A 20254-nucleotide genomic window follows, 5' to 3' on the forward strand; every position below is an offset into this window, starting at 1 on the left:
GTAAATAAAAGTGTGATGATCATCATTATTAGAGCATTTTCCCATGTGAGGAAAGGATGATGGAAGCTATGATTCCCTCACAAGTTGGGATGAGTCTCCGGACTTTATAAAAATAAAAGAGGCCAAAAGAAGCCCAAAGAAAAATGACAGAAAAGAGAGAAGGGATAATGTTACTATCAGTTTTCCACATGCTTCAAAGTAGCACCATGATCTCCATGATAGAGAGTCTCCTATTTTGTCACTTTCATATAGTAGTGGAAAATTTTCATTATAGAACTTGGCTTGTATATTCCAATGATGGGCTTCCTCAAATTGCCCTAGGTCTTCGTGAGCAAGCAAGTTGGATGCGCACCCACTTAATTTCTTTTTTAGCTTTCATACACTTATAGCTCTAGTGTATCCGTTGCATGGCAATCCCTACTCACTCACATTGATATCTATTAATGGGGACGCAGCGATTCGGTGCTCGAGCGCATCTGCTCCAGAAATCGGGTTGGCCCGTCTGCACCGATGCAGCGAAAAAGGAGAATACAGCTCGTATACGTAGCGAACAGTGCGATGTAGTGGGCCAGAAAGTATGGGTTGATGGCCGTCTGCGCAGGGATTTTCCTGGTCCGTGGACCAAAACGTTTACTTCTGGGCCGAGCCTTGGAACAGGACGCAATCGGAACCTGCCGCCGCCACGGTCAGCTGCAATTTTCACGTCCTCCCCCGTCTCCCAGACAGAACGGGTGGCTGACGCTGGCTCCGCCGCGTGCTCTATGGCCGTGACTTGCAGTTTTCCTCTCCGGGAAAAGTTCGTGGACACCTTGAAGCGTCTAGATCCGGTCCCTCTAGCGGCGCTCCCGCGGCGCGATGGCAGCAGTGCCCTGAGCCGGCTGACTCGAATGCCGGCTCGGCAGCTCCTGGTGCGGGCAGCATGTTGGCGGTGCTAGCACGGGCAGCCCGGAGAGCGACGGTCGTCGGGGACGGCAATCTTCTCCGACACGGTCAACGCAGTCCACGCACCGGGTCAATCCTGAGGCACCGGGCTGGACAAAAAGGTACTGTCTGAAGCATATCCCGAGCAGCTGCGACTATTTTTCTGAATGTTGATCTGTTGTCCTGCACTGCTATGTTAGTTGCACATACGATTGCAGAACAACCAAAATGGAAATGCTTGTTCATGCGATGTAGGAAAGGCTAGGCCAGTGGCTAATTCGAGGTTTGTTTCATCCAGTGTAGGCCAATATAGATTGTTCTTGCCTGCAAAATCAGGTTACATCTAGGGAGTGCGCCGCTGGACAGAGCGTGTGTCCATCTAGGATGAGTACCTTAGAGCAGTCAATTCACAAGTATGCAGAGGAATCAACGAAAAGTATTCTTCAGTCTGAACAAGGACTTAGTTTGGACTCTCTTGATGAGGCGTATGACTTCTACAATTTGTATTAATGGGAGATTGGATTCAGGATAAGGTATGACAAAAGCAGATTGAACGCCGAGAGGACCAAATCAATGCAGGAGATCGTTTGCGGCTGCTCGATGCATACATAAATCTGTTTAAGTATTTGTACTCAGTGCATAGATAAATCCATTTAAGTATTTGTGTGAAAAATTAAAAATAGTTGAATTGTCCATTTAAGTATTTATGTGAAAAATTAAAAATAGTTGAATTGTCTTTGGCAGTAACACTGTTTCTTGGCTACGAAGAGAAGAGGTCAATGATTGTGAGTATAATTCCTGTTCAAGAATATCTATGATGCTTATTATGCGTTGTTCATATCTAGTAATGTATTATTCCATTAACAGGGTGGTGTTGTGATTGTGAGAACCAATCTCTCAATAGAGCATCATGCTAGCAAACGGATCACAGTTCGAGTGTGAGGTCGGCAATTGGAGCACATGGGCATGTTGAGTTGTCATGTCCTAAGGGTAAAATTCATGCTGCATATCGTTTGTTCTCTCACTTTTAGCCCAAAGTTTTTGGTTCATCTCCAAGTGCCAGGTCCACTCGTTAGCCCGACTGACGGTGGTTATTGTAAATGCAGGTGATGGATGTACTTTACCTTGAGGAGATTCCTTGAAAATACATCGTGAAGGGGTGGACGAAGGGTGTGAGGGATATTCTGCCCGGACACCTCGTGCAGTACCAGAAAGACCAATCGGTTAATAAGTCTTTTACATGCAGGCATTCGACTCTTTACTTGAAAGCTATGAACGTTGTTCGGATGGGCGACGCGACCGTGGAAGCGTTCTAGCACATGCCAGCTGGGCTGAAGGCATTGTTGGTCAATGGAGCGCCATTCCTTGAGATGAGGGATGGTTTGCTTTGAGGACCGCCAGGGGAATATGCTAGCAGGACTGCTTGGTAATGGAGAAGTTGCATTCATCGCAAATGGGGTTGCAGACCATGAATGCAGTGCAGGCCTGTCTTTGAGTGTCAATGCACTTGGAGGGTTAGCTTGGAGTCTCTATGGAGAAGCAGAGAGGGGTCGGCAGGCCGAGGAACAGCCGGGAGAAAGCACTGTATGAGGGACTGAGATGAGGTTCGGCAGTATATGTTGCCGTGAACGTCACAAGAGAACGACTTTGCCCTGACCGGGAAAACCAGGGAGATGCAAGAATTGTGGAATGGAAGGACACCGCCGGAACACGTGCACGCCCACTTGGTGGTCCACAGAATCAAATGTGGTAACTACTCCCTCTGTCTCATAATATAAGAGCGTTTCTGACATTAGTCTAGTGTCAAAAATGTTCTTATATTATGGGACGGAGGGAGTAGATTTTATTTTCTGTATGTTGTATTATGAGGATTTTCTGGTGTGTTTCAGTGAGCTTTGTTTCACGCTTGTTCCTCCAGTTCGGGATGCGAGACTAAACTGTGACATTGAGTGAACTTGGTTGCCTTTGATGATTAGTTTCTTGGGTGTGCTTGTGATAAGACGTTCAGTGTCTGTGACGCCCGGATAATCAGGCTACAGTAATCCCACGTTAACGATGCCACGTCACCTCGCTTACTGTTGATAAACTCTCGATAGTTCAAAACCGATTCAGAATTCAAATTTAAAATAAAGTCAAATTAGTAAGGTTTTCAAATGTCAAAACTAAAAAGTACAAACGGTGACAAATAATGCATAGGTAATTAAGGTGAAGAAACCACACTTTTATAAAATGTTTGAATGCTCTAAAATGATTTAAGCAGTAGCTAAAACAACTAGATAAATGCCTTTTGTATTTTATAAAATACTAAACTATTTTATTTGGGGGTTAAACCTTTTTGTGACCGAGGTATGATTAGTAATACTAATTTAGGTGCAACTTTTATGTTTTATAAAACTAAAATAATATAAACTTGTAGAAAGAAAATAATAAAAGAAAAGCAGACAAAATAAATAAATCAGGGGAAAACCCCCAGGCCAACTGGGCCAAACGGCCCAGCCGGCCAGCCCACTGGCCCATCTGGGCCCCTCACTCCCTTAACCCTCCACTCCTCACCGAACCCTAGGCACCGACACCCCACTTCCCCTCCCCCCCCCACTCGCGCCCCCACTCTCCCTCTCCCCCTATCCAATCGGGATCGGGCTTGAACGCCTCCGTCACCTTGCCCCGACGCCGCCGGGATTGAACCCGTCTTCGCCGGACCGCCCCGGCGCCACTCGCCAGCATCGCCGGCGCCGCCCCATCGTCTCTTCCCCGCCGGCCTCCTCGAGCCACGCCGACCGGGACGACCGCACCGGACGCCATCGCCTACGTCCACCCCGCCGCCGGATCTCGTCGCCCCGCCGCACGTCGTCGCCGTCCTCCTCCCCACGGATCGTCCCCGAGCCCACTGCCATGCCCCTCCCGCTCCCCTGTGAGCCGCCACCTCCCTCCTCCCTGTCCTCCTCTGTGTGTGCGTGCCGCCCTCACCGCGCGCTCGGCGCCCCGCTCCGTCGTTGCGACGCACGGCCACACGCGAGCCCACACCCGCGCCTGGAGCTCACTCGGCCGTGGCCTCCCCCCCCCCCCCCGTCCCGCTGCGCCCGTCGCCGCCTGCACGTGCGGCCACAGCACCTCGCCCGTCCGCCCCGCCCGCCTGCGCACGCGTGCCCACGGCTCTGGTCCCCTCCGCCCCATCGCCCTGTTCCGGCCGGCGCTCGTGCGGCCCCTGGCCGCTGGCGCCTGCGCCCGGCTCTACTGCGTCACCTCGGCGGGTTACACCCGCACCCTGGGGCTCCGCCCCGTTTCGCCAGCGCCCCTGCGCCCCCTGATGCCCCGTTTGGGTGCACGGCCGCCCACACCCCGCGCCCGTTAACCCTGATGGCCCCATGGGCCTATGACAAGTAGGCCTAGCCCCTGCACAAAAAAATAAATAAAATAAAAATAAAATAAAAATATAAATAATAATAATAATAATATAGTAAAAATAATTAATTAATTAAAGAATTAATTAACCTAATTAATTTTTGATTAATTAAACTAATCTAATAACTAAACTAATTAAATTATTAGTTAATTAATTAATTAGTCAATGAGAGGTGGGCCCCGCACGTCAGTTTGACCCAGCCAACGCCCTGTTGACTGCTGACGTCATGATGACGTCAGCAGGCACTATTCTGGATAATGTGGAATTAAATAAATTATAAAATGATTTAAAACTTTAGAAAATCATATAAAATAAACCGTAGCTCAGATGAAAACACTTTCTACATGAAAGTTGCTCAGAACGACGAGACGAATCCGAATACGCAGTCCGTTCGTCCGCCAGACGTCCCTAGCATAGAAAACTTGCAACTTTCCCCCTCCGTTTCATCTGTCCAAAAAATGCAAACTTCGGGAAAACTTTCCCGGGTGTTTCCCCCTTTTGCCGATATCACCTACTACCGCGTTAGGGCACACCTAGCACCGCGTATTGTCATGTTACGCTTTGTGTTGCTTTGACTGCTCTGTTATTTATTGTGTTCCCCCTCCATTACTTCTTTCCGGTACACCCCGAGACTACGGCGACCCCCAGTTCGACTACGGAGTTGACGACCCCTACTTGCCAGAGCAACCAGGCAAGCCCCCCCCCTTGATCACCAGATATCGCCTATTCTTCTCTATACTGCTTGCATTAGAGTAGTGTAGCATGTTACTGCTTTCCGTTAATCCTATCCTGATGCATAGCCTGTCATTGTTGCTACAGTTGTTACCCTTATCTGCTATCCTACTACTTTGTATAGGATGCTAGTGTTCCATCAGTGGCCCTACACTCTTGTCCGTCTGCCATGCTATACTACTTGGCCGTGATCACTTCGGGAGGTGATCACGGGTATATACTATATACATTATATACATGACACATGTGGTGACTAAAGTCGGGTCGGCTCGAGGAGCACCCGCAAGTGGTTCTGATGAGGGGGCTGAAAGGACAGGTGGCTCCACCCCGGTAGAGGTGGGCCTGGGTTCCTGACGGCCCCCGACTGTTACTTTATGGCGGAGCGACAGGGCAGGTTGAGACCACCTAGGAGAGAGGTGGGCCTGGCCCTGGTCGGCGTTCGCGGATACTTAACACGCTTAACGAGATCTTGGTATTTGATCTGAGTCTGGCCATTTGGTCTATACGCACTAACCATCTACGCGGGAGTAGTTATGGGTATCCCAGCGTCGTGGTATCAGCCGAAGCCTTCGTGACGTCAGCGACTGAGTGGCGCGCGCCGGATTGGACTGGAACGCCACTAGGCTAGGTCTGCTTCCGGCCGCGTACGCAACGTGCAGGTGTGCATAGGGCGATGGGCCCAGACCCCTGCGCGCATAGGGTTAGACCGGCGTGCTGACCTCTCTGTTGTGCTTAGGTGGGGCTGCGACGTGTTGATCTTACGAGGCCGGGCATGACCCAGGAAAGTGTGTCCGGCCAAATGGGATCGAGCGTGTTGGGTTATGTGGTGCACCCCTACAGGGAAGTTTATCTATTCGAATAGCCGTGTCCCTCGGTAAAAGGACGACCCGGAGTTGTACCTTGACCTTATGACAACTAGAACTGGATACTTAATAAAACACACCCTTCCAAGTGCCAGATATAACCCGGTGATCGCTCTCTAACAGGGCGACGAGGAGGGGATCGCCGGGTAGGATTATGCTATGCGATGCTACTTGGAGGACTTCAATCTACTCTCTTCTACATGCTGCAAGATGGAGGCTGCCAGAAGCGTAGTCTTCGACAGGATTAGCTATCCCCCTCTTATTCTGGCATTCTGCAGTTCAGTCCACTGATATGGCCCCTTTACACATATACACATGCATATGTAGTGTAGCTCCTTGCTTGCGAGTACTTTGGATGAGTACTCACGGTTGCTTTTCTCCCTCTTTTCCCTCTTTCTATACCGGATTGTCGCAACCAGATGCTGGAGTCCAGGAGCTAGAGATCCCGAGGATGATGCTACATGGAGTTCGGCTTCGAGGAGTAGTTAGGAGGTCCCAGGCAGGAGGCCTTGCCTTTTCGATCGCTGCTACTTTTGTGCTAGCCTTCTTAAGGCAGACTTGTTTAACTTATGTCTGTACTCAGATATTGTTGCTTCCGCTGACTCGTCTATGATCGAGCAATTGTATTCGAGCCCTCGAGGCCCCTGGCTTGTATTATGATGCTTGTATGACTTATTTATGTTGTAGAGTTGTGTTGTGATATCTTCCCGTGAGTCCCTGATCTTGATCGTACACATTTGCGTGCATGATTAGTGTACGGTCAAATCGGGGGCGTCACAGTGTCTATGCAAATGTTTGGGAGATTTCTTTTTTTGTGTACACCATCTACAACTCACATTGGTTGGTAACTACACGGGGCGCTGTAGATGATACCACACCCTGCCGCTGCTCGTGGGTATGTTTGTGCGCTATGGGATTGAAAATTCGAATCGTTAGTGCAGTTTTCTAGTATTTGAGAAGAGCTAATGCAGGGTTCCGATCCACTCGGCAATTATATAAGAGTCAATTACACCGGTGGTGCTTGAACTTGGCATAAACGATCAATTTGATGCTAGAACTTGTGGCATACATTGAATTGGTGCAATAACTTGGCTCAGTTGTGCAAATACGGTCCTAATCGCGTATGGATAGGAAATCAACGCTGACTTGGCGTGCCAGCGTGGCATGGTGCCCGCTGTCAGCGACTTGAAGCATGTGGCCTATTTTTTTGGCAACAAAAACCCCTCAAAAAAAATTATTTCTCACAAAAAAGACCATGTTCACATGGTAGATGTTTTTTCATCTTTTTGCTGTATGACAAGTAGGTGCTGACGTGAAAACTAAAAGAAAAAAGCTTAGGCCTCTACATTCGAACACGCCAACTGCTGCTAGGACGCACACCCTCACAGCCACGACAACATCTGCTCCTGGATGTTCAACAAGTATAACAGTCGTTAATGTAGTATATAAGGGTATTTGGAAAAAGAAAAGTAGTATAAAGATGATGCATGTGGGGCTTAAATTGGGTGCAGATAGTGCAGCCCATTTTACACGCGCTAGTTCTTTTTAAAATAATTGTAAAACGTAAGTAATAAAAATAAAGTTCAAAACATTTATGTGTGATAAATATTATACATACAAACGATGATTAGTACATAGAAGTTTTTAAACAGACATGTATTATATAAATTGTTTAGTAAATGCGGGCACTTAAAATGTTTAATGAATATAAAAAAGTATAGAGTTGCAGGTATATTTAAATTATTCAAACTGATGAATATAAACATTTACTAAATATTTATGAATATTCACTTTTGACTTATATTCAAAACAATTATCTAATTTAAATATTAGCACGACTGAATATTCGTATTAATATTTTAAATCTTAAACTACCTATTCTTTTACAAACATTGAATTATACAAATATGCGTATGATTATTGAAATGTTTGTAGAATTAAAATAACATTTATGAATTGTAATGCTAAAAATATTTGTATTTCTTTTTATACAAATATTTTTATAATTTCACAAATATTATTTTACATATATATGTATATTTTTAAAATTATATGTGAACAGTTTAGAAAAGTAATTCATTTTGTTTGTATGTAGAATAATATTTATACTTCACGAAAATTTAAAAATTATTTTAATTAATGAGATTAGAATTTGCATACCTACAAATATCTAAATAAAACAAACAGGAGCAAATGGGCCGCACTGATGGCAGCCCATTTCAGCCCCACAAGCGCCTCTATTCGACTACATTAACCTAACTATCCATGTTGAATCTTCTAAAAAAAATATCCATGTTGAAGTGTTTCTCAAAAAAAGAAAAAAAAAAAACTATCCATGTGAAGTTGTTAATAGGTGAATGGTATAGTGGCCAGGACCAACTGTGACCTAACCAAGGGTCACGCGCTCGAGACGCCTCCTTTTTTCTTGTTAATTTTAGTATGCACACACGGGACCCACTGGCAATATAGTCGTAAAAAAAATTGAAATGCCACCTTTCTAACGTCAATAAGGCTTTTTTATGAGAAAAAAATTGGAGGGGGGTTTCAAAAAAAACTGGCCACACTCCCTCTCTTTGCCATCCTGGTGGCGGGACCATGCCATGTTGGCGCGCCTAGTCAGTGGCTCGGGCGTACACAACCGAAATTTGCACTGTATTTGCACGCCGTAGCAAAGTTATTACACCAGTTCGATGTATAACGCAAGTTCTAGCACCAAAGTGACCGTTCATGCCAAGTTCAAGCACCACCGGTGTAATTGACTCATTATATAAGACTGATCGACCAGCTGCTGCCTTGGGATGCACCTTCCGTGGTGGAACAAGTCTGCCGGCGGCGACGACGGAGCACATTGTCGTTGGCAATGAGCAATTCGTTCACGAACAGGAAGACACACACTGGCGATTAGCTCACGAACACAGAAAGATTTTGTGCCGCTCAACTGCCTGCGACGTTTTCTGTTTTCTCATTTATTTATACTCGGCTACACGCATGGATTGCTAACTGAAAAGATCCTAACTAAGGGGAAAAAAAGAAAAGATCCTAACTAATCGCCACGGCTGGTTACAGCGTCGACCATCCACGATGACCAGCTGCGTGACTTCGAGCCCCGGCGGCCTTGCGCATGCAATACTTGAGGAGGCGCGCCGGCTCAGGGTGGCACAGGATAATGACTGAGCCGTGGCCGCATTTGTTGTTCCGCTTCTGCACTACCGTCTGTCGCCGCAATTAATGCGTCCACACGCTTTTTTAACGGACAATCGATACAGCAGCTATACCGTGAGAAATACAACGACCACCACGAATCCACATGCCAGCGGATGGATATGATTTCAGGATCAGCTGAGACTGGGCTCAGAAACGAATATCCTCTATTAATGGGCATATCCATAGCCCGTTAATACGCCTAGTTGATGTAAGACTTTTTCATTTTTTTGTCTTTTCCACAACCACCATATTCTATTCCACCTATAGTGTTATATCCATGGCTCACGCTCATATATGGCGTGAAAATTGAAAAAGTTTGAGAACACCAAAATTATGAAACAATTGATTGGCTTGTCATCGGGGTTGTGCACGATAAAATACTTTGTGTGATGAAGATGGTGTTGGAAATATGCCCTAGAGGCATTGGTTATTATTATATTTCCTTGTTCATGATAATCGTTTATTATCCATGCTAGAATTGTATTGATAGGAAACTCAGATACATGTGTGGATACATAGACAACACCATGTCCCTAATAAGTCTCTAGTTGACTAGCTCGTTGATCAATAGATGGTTACGGTTTCCTGACCATGGACATTGGATGTCGTTGATAACGGGATCACATCATTCTCACATCATTAGGAGAATGATGTGATGGACAAGACCCAATCCTAAGCCTAGCACAAGATCGTGTAGTTCGTTTGCTAAGAGTTTTTCTAATGTCAAGTATCATTTCCTTAGACCATGAGATTGTGCAACTCCCGGATACCGTAGGAATGCTTTTGGTGTACCAAACGTCACAACGTAACTGGGTGGCTATAAAGGTGCACTACAGGTATCTCCGAAAGTGTCTGTTGGGTTGGCACGAATCGAGACTGGGATTTGTCACTCCGTGTAAACGGAGAGGTATCTCTGGGCCCACTCGGTAGGACATCATCATTATGTGCACAATGTGACCAAGGAGTTGATCACGGGATGATGTGTTACGGAACGAGTAAAGAGACTTGCCGGTAACGAGATTGAACAAGGTATCGGGATACCGACGATCGAATCTCGGGCAAGTAACATACCGATAGACAAAGGGAATTGTATACGGGATTGATTGAATCCTCGACATCGTGGTTCATCCGATGAGATCATCGAGGAGCATGTGGGAGCCAACATGGGTATCCAGATCCCGCTGTTGGTTATTGACCGGAGAGTCGTCTCGGTCATGTCTGCGTGTCTCCCGAACCCATAGGGTCTACACACTTAAGGTTCGGTGACGCTAGGGTTGTAGAGATATTAGTATGCCGTAACCCGAAAGTTGTTCGGAGTCCCGGATGAGATCCCGGACGTCACGAGGAGTTCCAGAATGGTCCGGAGGTAAAGATTTATATATGGGAAGTCTTATTTTGGTCGCCGGAAAAGTTTCGCGCATTATCCGTATTGTACCGGGAGTGCCGAAAGGGGTCCGGGGGTCCACCAGCCCCGGGGGGGCACATGGGCTGTAGGGGTGTGCGCCTTGGCCTATATGGGCCAAGGGCACCAGCCCCAAGAGGCCCATGCGCCAAGAGATAAGGGAAAAGGGAGTGTCCTAAAGGGGGAAGGCACCTCCGAGGTGCCTTGGGGAGGATGGACTCCTCCCTGGCCGCACCCTTCCTTGGAGGAAGGGCCAAGGCTGCGCCCCCCCCTCTCCCTTGGCCCTATATATAGTGGGGGGAGGGAGGGCAGCAATACCTAAGCCCTGGCGCCTCCCTCTCCCTCCCGTGACACATCTCTCTCCTCCCGCAGCGCTTGGCGAAGCCCTGTTGGAATCCCGCTACTTCCACCACCACGCCGTCGTGCTGCTGGACCTTGATCAACCTCTCCTCCCCCCTTGCTGGATCAAGAAGGAGGAGACGTCGCTGCTCCGTACGTGTGTTGAACGCGGAGGTGCCGTCCGTTCGGCGCTAGGATCATCGGTGATTTGGATCACGACGAGTACGACTCCATCAACCCCGTTCTCTTGAACGCTTCCGCTCGCGATCTACAAGGGTATGTAGATGCACTCCTTCCCTCTCGTTGCTAGTAAACTCCATAGATTGATCTTGGTGATGCGTAGAAAATTTTGAATTTCTGCTACGTTACCCAACAGATGGAGCATAGCCAGATTATATGATTTTGTAGGGATAACTTTCTTTGACCATGTTATTTTGAGAAGACGTGATTGCCTTATTAGTATGCTTAAAGTATTATTGTTTTTATGTCAATATTAAACTTTTGTTTTGAATCTTATGGATCTGAATATTCATGCCACAATAAAAAAGATTACACGGATAAATATGTTAGGTAGCATTTCACATTAAAAAAATCTGTTTTTATCATTTACCTACTCGAGGACGAGTAGGAATTAAGCTTGGAGATGTTTGATACGTGTCCAACGTATCTATAATTTTTTATTGTTTCATGCTATTATATTGTCTATTTTGGATGTTTTATATGCATTAGTGTGCTATTTTATATTATTTTTGGGACTGACCTATTAACCTAGAGCCTAGTGCCAGTTTCTGTTTTTTTCCTTGTTTTTGAGTTTACAGGAAATGAATATCAAACGAACTCCAAACGGAATAAAACTTTAGGATGATTTTTCTTGGACCAGAAGATATCCACGGAGCTTGGAGAGGGGGCCAGAAGAGTCTCGAGGGCCCACAAGACCTTTGGCCGCGCCTAGGGGGCGCCTCCCTGACTTGTGGGAACCTCGGGAGTCCTCCAACCCTAATTCTTGCTCTATAAATTCAAAATAGTCCCAAACCAACAGAAGCGTTCACCAAAATACTTTTCTGCCGCTGCAAACCTCTGTTCCCGTGAGATCCCATCTTGGGGCCTTTTTCGGCACCCTGTCGAAGGGGGATTCGTTCACGGAGGGCCTCTACATGAACCTTGTTGCCCTTCCGATGAAGCGTGAGTAGTTTACCACAGACCTACGGGTCCATAGATAGTAGCTAGATGGCTTGGAGTTCTCCTCGATGTTCTTGGAGTTCTATCCGATGTAATATTCTTTTGCGGTGTGTTTGTCGAGATCCCATGAATTGTGGATTTATAATCAGATTATCTATGAATGTTATTTGAGTCTTTTCTAAACTCTTTTATGCATGATTAAATATCTTTGTATTTCTCTTCCAATTATCGGTTTGGTTTGCCCAACTAGATTGATTCTTCTTGCAATGGGAGAGGTGTTTAGTTTTGGGTTCAGTCTCGCGGTGTCCTCACCCAGTGACAAAGTAGGGGTAGCGAGGCACGTATTGTATTGTTGCCATCAAGGGTAAAGATGGGGTTTTCATCATATTGCTTGAGTTATCTCTGTACATCATGTCATCTTACTTAAGGCGCTACTCCGTTCGTATGAATTTAATACTCTAGATGCATGCTGGATAGCGGTCGATGTGTGTAGTAATAGTAGTAGATGGAGGCAGGAGTCGGTCTACTTGACAGGGACATGATGCCTATATTCATAATCATTGCCTTGGATATCGTCGTAACTTTGCGCTTTTCTATCAATTGCTCGACAGTAATTTTTATTCACCCACCGTATGTTTTTTTCAAGAGAGAAGCCTCTAGTGAAACCTATGGCCCCCGGGTCTATTTTCCATCATATATTTTCAGATCTATAAACCAAAAATAACTTGTTGCAATTTATTTAAATTTACTTTAGTTTGCTCTTTTATTTATCTTTTATACCTATCGTTTTTAGATCTCACTCTTGTTCGAGACCGTGAAGGGATTGACAAACCCTTTTTCGCGTTGAGTACAAGTGTTTGTTAGTTTGTGCAGGTGCATAGATTGAAGACTTGCTTGTGCCTCCTACTGGATTGATACCTTGGTTCTTAACTGAGGGAAATACTTATCTTTATTTTGCTGCATCACTCATTCCTCTTTAAGAAAAAAATCAACGCAATCTCAAGAAGTAGCAGTTACAAAGTGCTTGTGACAAATGAGAAATGGACTCGGAGACTTGCTGAAACCACTCAAAAAAATTAAGATTGAACTCGTTGAAGACAATGTCGAAGAGGATGAAGATACCAACTTCACTCGAAGGATTTTTTTACTCCACTAACTTTAGAGATCGGCTAGGTCCGGCCACTGTTAGTGGAGTAAATTTTTACTCCACTAATTTTACTCGGCGGTTACTCCTCTATTCTAAGGGATCGGCTAGAAATGCCCTTGGTTTTTTTTTCTTTATTACTCCCTCCGTCCCTTACAACTTTATGTAAGATGTATTATTTTCAGCACGGTGACCAAGCCACAAAATTATAGATAATTTTGGACAAAATTACACTTGGCATATTGAGATACGCGCAATCGAGAGAGATACTTTCCTTCTTTTGAGACAAGAAGAGATACATGCAATCAGGAGAAAGATACTTCTTTTTTTCTAGAGGACGAAGAACGAAATTAGGAGAAATTAGAACAAATGCATCTTATGTTACCGAATTTAATAAAAAACAAATACACCTCATATAAAGGAACAAATGAAGTATGGAAGGAGTACGTCTAAATTTATTGCTCCTTCGCAATGCACGGACGTTATCATTAGTTTAAATCCGATATAAATCTGGGCACCGATCCTTGCCTAAAATCTCGGTGCCAAGTGGGACGGCTGTTTCCGAGTCCACCTCGACGCCGCCGCCGTCGCAAACCATAAAAAACACCCTCCACTACCCACCCCGAGTCCCCAAACATCACCTCTCCTGTCTCCGACGGCGAGGCGCAGGGTTCAGCAGGGGGTTGTCGGGGGCGGCGATGGGGGAGTACGCGGCGGCCAAGACGGCGGTGTGGTGGGACATCGAGAACTGCGCCGTCCCCCGCAACTGCGACCCCCACCTCATCGTCCAGAACATGAGCTCCGCCCTCGCCACCGCCGGCTACGTCGGCCCCATCTCCGTCTCCGCCTACGGGGATACCAGCGGCATCGCCCACAACGTCCAGCACGCCCTCTCCAGCACCGGCGTCTCCCTCCACCACGTCCCCGCCGGTACGGTCCCCCCCTCCGCCCCCTCGCCCCTCGTTCTCCCAAATCCCCAACCACCCCGCTCTGCTCTTCTTATCTAATCGCTCGTGCCGTGGTGGTCCGTTCACCTCTCGCCAATGCATGTGGGTTGCGCCGCTTCGATGGTTGGTATACTCGATGGATCTGTCGCAGATACTCCAGGATGATAGTGGAATCATAGGGATTGGATCGGGATATGACACGGGAAGTTCTTGTAGTCGTGTGTTCTTTCTTTCGATTTCTTCTATTAGTATAAACTAAGTTGTTTCTACCCAAGGTGCAGTGGTCTAAAAAAAGGAGAGACATGTCTGTCTTATTCTGTCGACCCTTGAATTCTTGCTGTGCTATTGTGGGCATCAATGGTGAATCTTCTATTGCAGGCTTTTTCTCGAGTTATGATAGTCCACGCCTCAAAATCCATATCTGTCTCATGGAATACTTGCTAGAAAACTCCATCCCGAATTCCCGATTTTATTAGAGAATATATGCAACTGGTTATTGCTCGGAACAATGTATATTTCATTGTTATGCGTGTGCAGGCTAAACTTTTATAACCTGCCCTTGGTATATAAGTAAATTACTTAGATTGGGCATTAGAAAATCCGAGACCAGCATTGGTAAATTACTTAGATCGAAACTGCTTTGCAGACGATGCATGACTGCACGACACCTGCACGATGGAAGTGCTGGCCCTCTGATACACTTGATGACATGATGGACGAACGGATATGCACAGTCGTGAACAAATCGTCTCCACACAGTCGTGTGTATAGCAGTGCTGTACTTAGATTGGGCATTAGAAAATCTAAGACCAGCATTGGTTTTTGCTCAATGGAATACATTTCCAAGTGACTAGTGTATACCTGAAAAGTGGATTCGGCTTTTATGTGACTCGGAAACTAGATTTTATTTTATTTTATCTTGGGATTTATCTTGACATCCAAATAATTAAGGCCATAAAGGTTTATTACTACTACCTCTCTCTCAGTTTACAGGGCGTGCGCGCACCCCTAGGTTGTCAGTTTGACCAACCTAATACAAGTCATATATTACAAAAAATATACCAACATTAACTTCGGAGTTTCTACTTTCAAAAGGTATAATTTTTGTGTTATATAGTTTATATTAGGGTGATAAAATTGGCAATCTAGGTATACGTGCAGGACTTGTAAACTGAAACGGAGGTAGTAGCATTGAGACTGTTTACTCTTATACTAAGAAGTAGTGAGAGAAAGCTGAGTTCTTCACATTGAATGAGTGAGTTGTGATGATTAGTTACCATTCTCATCTCTCAGATCCTTATTTCTTTTCATTGTTTCCCAACCACTGCAGGCATTAAAGATGCAAGTGATAAGAAGATCTTGGTTGACATGCTGTTCTGGGCTATTGACAACCCTCCGCCAGCGAATTATCTGCTAATCTCTGGTGATCGGGATTTCTCTAATGCCCTTCATAAGCTTAAGATGAGGCGGTACAATATTCTTTTAGCACAACCTCCAAATGTGTCTCAAACGCTTACTGCTGCAGCAAAGAGTGTTTGGCTCTGGAGAAGCCTTGTGGCTGGAGAACCACCATTAGCAGTGTCACCATACATAAGCAGCGCATCAAGTGGCAATAAGGATGATTTGGATACGTCAAGGAACACTGTTCCAAATTCTTCAGCCGCCGCTCAAGATACTAACCCTCAAGTGCAGAATTCTTCTCAGCGTGATTATCAAAATGGTGGCAATGGGAAGGTAGATAAGCAATCCAAAGTGAAGCAACCTCGAAAAAATCAGACAGACAATGCATCTAAACCAACAGGCAAAAAGGAAAATTCAGTTGATGGAGTTGCTGATAATTCCAAAGGAAGCACTGCTAACCAACCAAGTCAGCCTTCTACACCATCATCAAGTTCTTCATCAAGTCCTGAACCCCAGAATAGGGCAAAGGTGAACCAGACAAGTATACCTAAAAACCCACCCCTTTTCCTGCCTAAAAAGCCTGCAAAACCCACTAATTCCCATCAAAAGAGTGTTCCTCATGACTATTTTGGTAGTAAGAAGTCTGGTGTGTCGACTGAATCTGCACAGAAAAATGGTGCTCCTGATTCTGGCAATGGTAGTGGCCATAATCATCCAAAACACCATAACCAATCCTCCCAGCCGCCAAGACCACATAATCCAGTGACTCCTCGTCCTCACAATGGACCTGGTAATTTCCACACATCAAATTTACATAGAAGTAGTTCATGTCCACCACAAGCTCCACAAGCTGGGCATACTGGTGTTCCCACTGCACCATTGCAGTCCTGGCCAAGTGCTCCTCCCCCCCCCTATCATGTCCCGCCAGTTAATTATCCTGATATGAGTCGGCTGAATATTTCTGGATACCCCATAGGGGCTCATGACAACCAAGGTTCAAACGTCAGCTACCATCCAAACTATTCTGGTGCTGTTCAGCCTCCTTACAATAATTATAGTTACAGGCATCCAACTCCACCTAATATATCCAGCAACATGCAAAATGCTGGACAATGGGGTGCAAATACTGGATGTCCGCAGCCATCTTCTGACTCTCAAATTCTTATAAGAAATATCTTAAGTGCTTTGGAAGTACTGAAGACTGAGAAGCTTGCACCAACCGAACAGCATATATCAGATTGCGTATGTTATGGAGGTGCTAATCTACCACAATTTGATGTTAAGAAGGCTCTTGAAGTTGCCATTCAGCATCAAGCCATCGTAACGAAAAAGTTAGGACTTGTGTCATTCTTTCTGGGAAAAGATGAAAATCTCTGGAAATGCGTGAATATAATGGATACCAATGCTAGGCACTCAAAAGAGACTCTAGATACTGTTCATAGGTACATATCTACTGCCCCTGGATGTTCTGCGATAAAGAACTCTCAATCAAGGTGAGATCCCACACCCAGTAATATGTGTTGATTATTTCTATATTTTTCTCGACTTTGTGGTTAAAAGCATTTTTATATTTATTTGTTTCTAGGTATCACGCTGCAACTCTGTTGAAGAAAACATGCTTGAAACGTCTTTCCCTAGGCGAAGTTCTTCAGGTTTTGTATATCGCAACCGATAAAATGAAGTGGTTTGTTCCTCACTCTTCAGGCTGGCAGCCTCTCTCATGGAACGTGATAGTGGCTGATACTGCTCCCGATGCTAGTGGAAAATCCTAGCCTAGCTACATTTCTCTTCTCACATTGGATGGACAATTTGAGTTCTGGTAGTTGGTACAAACTCTTGAAAGGCTGTGGTCTGGTGAGGTTAGAACTAATATGGTGGCCCAGTCTACGTTTCAGAATGATGTCGCGGGTAGTTTAAACTTGGTGTATGAGCTCAGGTTTCACTATTGTACTAGAATGGTACTTCTGTCAGTTAGTTGGTTTTTGCAATTCGAAGACACGGAGGAATACAGAAGGTTCATGATCTTTTGTTCAGGTAGTGCAACAGTGCCTGATTTTAGAGGTTATGATCTGTTCTTCCCCAAGTGGGCATAAGGCATATCAGGAGTTGATTTCGAGCTAGCCTGCCGTGGTGGCTCCTGGAGCAGTTGCTATTCAAGGTGTTCAACGAAGCACCAGCATAGAAGCTCACTTGTAAGTCTTAAAATGCATGGATTGTTAGACCATGTGGGTGGTTCGATTAACAATCTTGTACTGGGAACTTAATCAAAAGCTACCATTGCTATGGCTCCTGGCGCATGGCAATAGTCTGAAGATTGCATTTGAAATATGCCTTCAGCATAGTTTGCCTTGCCAAATTTGTCATGCTGTGTGTAGATACTAGCCCGGTGCTTGCCAAACTTGTCATTTGAAATGCCTGAAGCATAGTTAACTGCTGAGGAAAGGTTGGGAGTCATCCCATACATCGGGATGCTGGGGAGTCTTGTAATAACCATGATGACAAACTTCTGTGGTCAATGTAAATTATCTTTAGTTCTTTACTTCTGCTAGTGATGCTGGGTATCATGTTGATGTTGTGAATTGCATTGCCTGTGATGATTGGCATCTTGTTCACGCCTTTTATAGCGAGCTGTCGGTAACCGTTCATCATGCATGTAAAAAGATACCAAAATGGCTTCAACATGACAAACTTCTCAACAATTTGTACCCCTGTGTCCTTGCCAAGATTGTTATGCCCCTACTAAACCAATTTTTGGCATAGATTGAACGTCTTGTAGTAAAGGCTGTCCATGAATGTTGAAATTTATATGATCCAATCTTCCGCATGGTCTGAAGGTCTGAATGGATCTCTGAAATCACAAAAACCCACTCCTAGAATATACATGCAAACAAAGCTCCTGGCGCGAACAAAAACTCAAACAAATATTTTCTAAGAGTTTTTTTGTACATGATCAATATTAGTGTTTGATGTGTTCTTGACAATTTTCATGCAAAAAGGAACAGTTGTGTTTGTGTTTCATCAGTTAATCATGTCTCTAGAAATGCCCAAAAAATTGGCAGTCTAAAAAAATTGGCACTCAACTTTTTTTTAAAGGTTGCAATGCTTGGGCTTCGCCATAAAAAATTGCAAATGACATTTGGACATGAACATTTACATGTCTGAATTGTTTTCTATTTTTTTCACATTTGTAAATTGTAAATGTAATTTTGGGGCGCAGGAGCATATATGCTCCCTAGAGCCAAACTGAATATCTGCAAACCATGCCTCTTTTCTTCGAAATCACAAACAATGATTGGTGCTTTTATTCAGTGCAGAGATTGTTTTGCATCTCAAATTGCAACACACCGATCTTCTCTTCTATTAGCTTATATATATGTGGATATCGACAGTACAATGGATTTCCACTATGGAAGAAAAGGGTTCTGAGAGGAACACACTTCCTTTTGCCGCTGGTATGCCCTTCATGAAACCAAAATGGATTTCTCAATCAGCAATAAGAATGTAGATCTTAATGTTTTCTCTTGGGAAAAAAGTGCAAGTATGCTTACCTCGAAGCGCTGTAGGAACCAAAAGAAACTGCGGCACAAATTATGAGCAGAAAGGGGGCTTTAACCAACGTCTTGTTTGATCTTCCGTATCCCGTTGGAACGCCAGACCTCATTACATGTACTGCATTTCAGGCATGATCATCTCATCAGCTACAAAGATGGAGGAAACAACAAATCTGCATTCTGAAAGAAAATTTACCTTCCATTCTGTTCCCAAATCTTCGACCTGCAAACCGCAACGAGCATATACCATAATCCCATCAGTCAAACCAATTGCAACTTAGGTGCCAAATGATAAAGGAAAAACAAAGGCTGGTTATCAAAGTGAATAACATACCATCCTTCAAACAAGAATATGCTTCTACTATCTGCAAAACACAAACACAATTAAGCTTTGATTACAATTGTCGGAAAGAACTCAAATTCAGGAAATTGATCGTGATCCTCGTACGGAAAACCACATTCAAATATAATATTCACTCAACTGGAAAAAGTATGAGTGTTAGCACATTCAAATTTGCACAAAATCTCTTCCATACTAGGGAACGCCAAATATATGTCCATAAGCTGAACAGCTACCTAAAGCTCAGGAACTACATTAAGATCACATCTATGTTCATTTTGATACTAACGATTTAACTGTGGAAGAGCAATTAGCGTGGTAATTCCAAAAGCTCAGTAAGTACATTAAGATCACATCTATGCTCACTTTGACATCAGCGATTCAATTATGGAAGAGCAATTAGCATGGTAAACGTTGCTTCAAACATTAGCATGATCAAGCTAAATACTCGTCTAATTGCATTTCATGCCTGAATAACACCATGAACAAGGACCCCGCAAAAAAAAACACCATGAACAAGGAACATGCAAATAACAAACATCATGATGCCTGAAGTTCTTGACCATGACTGTTTTGTACCTGACCTGCTTGAATTTTGACTCCGCTTGAGGCTTCTCATGCGTCGGGACACGATCGGGATGGGACTCCATGACCATTCTTCTATACGCAGCCTTCACCTGCAACAGAAGATTCAGAGTATATATGAACTCAAATTTCGGAGATTGGCACCCACGTTTCACCAAAATCCAGCAGAAATAGCTCAGAGATTAGCTCGTCGGAGCAAGAACTAGCCAGACAAAGCTAGACTACCATCCTGAGATGACCCGC

At 44.7% G+C, this 20254-nt stretch overlaps 2 protein-coding genes and 1 long non-coding RNA gene across 3 annotated transcripts in view; 2 read left to right on the top strand and 1 right to left on the bottom strand.

The window, feature by feature from the left end:
* Window positions 1-741: 741 nt before the first annotated feature.
* Window positions 742-2865, top strand: LOC123048930 (uncharacterized). The gene is made up of 3 exons (XR_006423403.1): window positions 742-1706; window positions 1789-1911; window positions 2028-2865. It is a non-coding gene; the product is annotated as an uncharacterized lncRNA (long non-coding RNA).
* Window positions 2866-13749: 10884 nt separating this feature from the next.
* Window positions 13750-18074, top strand: LOC123051931 (uncharacterized). Its single transcript, XM_044474946.1, has 3 exons — window positions 13750-14117; window positions 15465-17028; window positions 17121-18074. Exons 1-3 carry the CDS (start codon window positions 13886-13888, stop codon window positions 17305-17307), a joined length of 1983 nt encoding a protein of 660 aa, XP_044330881.1. The 5' UTR covers window positions 13750-13885; the 3' UTR covers window positions 17308-18074.
* A 709-nt stretch (window positions 18075-18783) lies between these two features.
* Window positions 18784-20254, bottom strand: part of LOC123051935 (chaperone protein DnaJ) — a 2088-nt gene continuing 617 nt past the window's right edge. Inside the window, exons 2-6 of the mRNA XM_044474949.1 lie at window positions 20011-20103; window positions 19421-19451; window positions 19283-19309; window positions 19084-19204; window positions 18784-18994 (exon numbers count right to left, since the gene is read on the bottom strand). Of these exons, the coding sequence (XP_044330884.1) occupies window positions 18940-18994; window positions 19084-19204; window positions 19283-19309; window positions 19421-19451; window positions 20011-20103 (327 nt within the window). The 3' untranslated portion in view covers window positions 18784-18939. The remainder of the gene's footprint in view (window positions 18995-19083; window positions 19205-19282; window positions 19310-19420; window positions 19452-20010; window positions 20104-20254) is intronic.

Source organism: Triticum aestivum, chromosome 2D, assembly GCF_018294505.1.
Source record: "Triticum aestivum cultivar Chinese Spring chromosome 2D, IWGSC CS RefSeq v2.1, whole genome shotgun sequence".
Lineage (NCBI taxonomy): Eukaryota > Viridiplantae > Streptophyta > Magnoliopsida > Poales > Poaceae > Triticum > Triticum aestivum.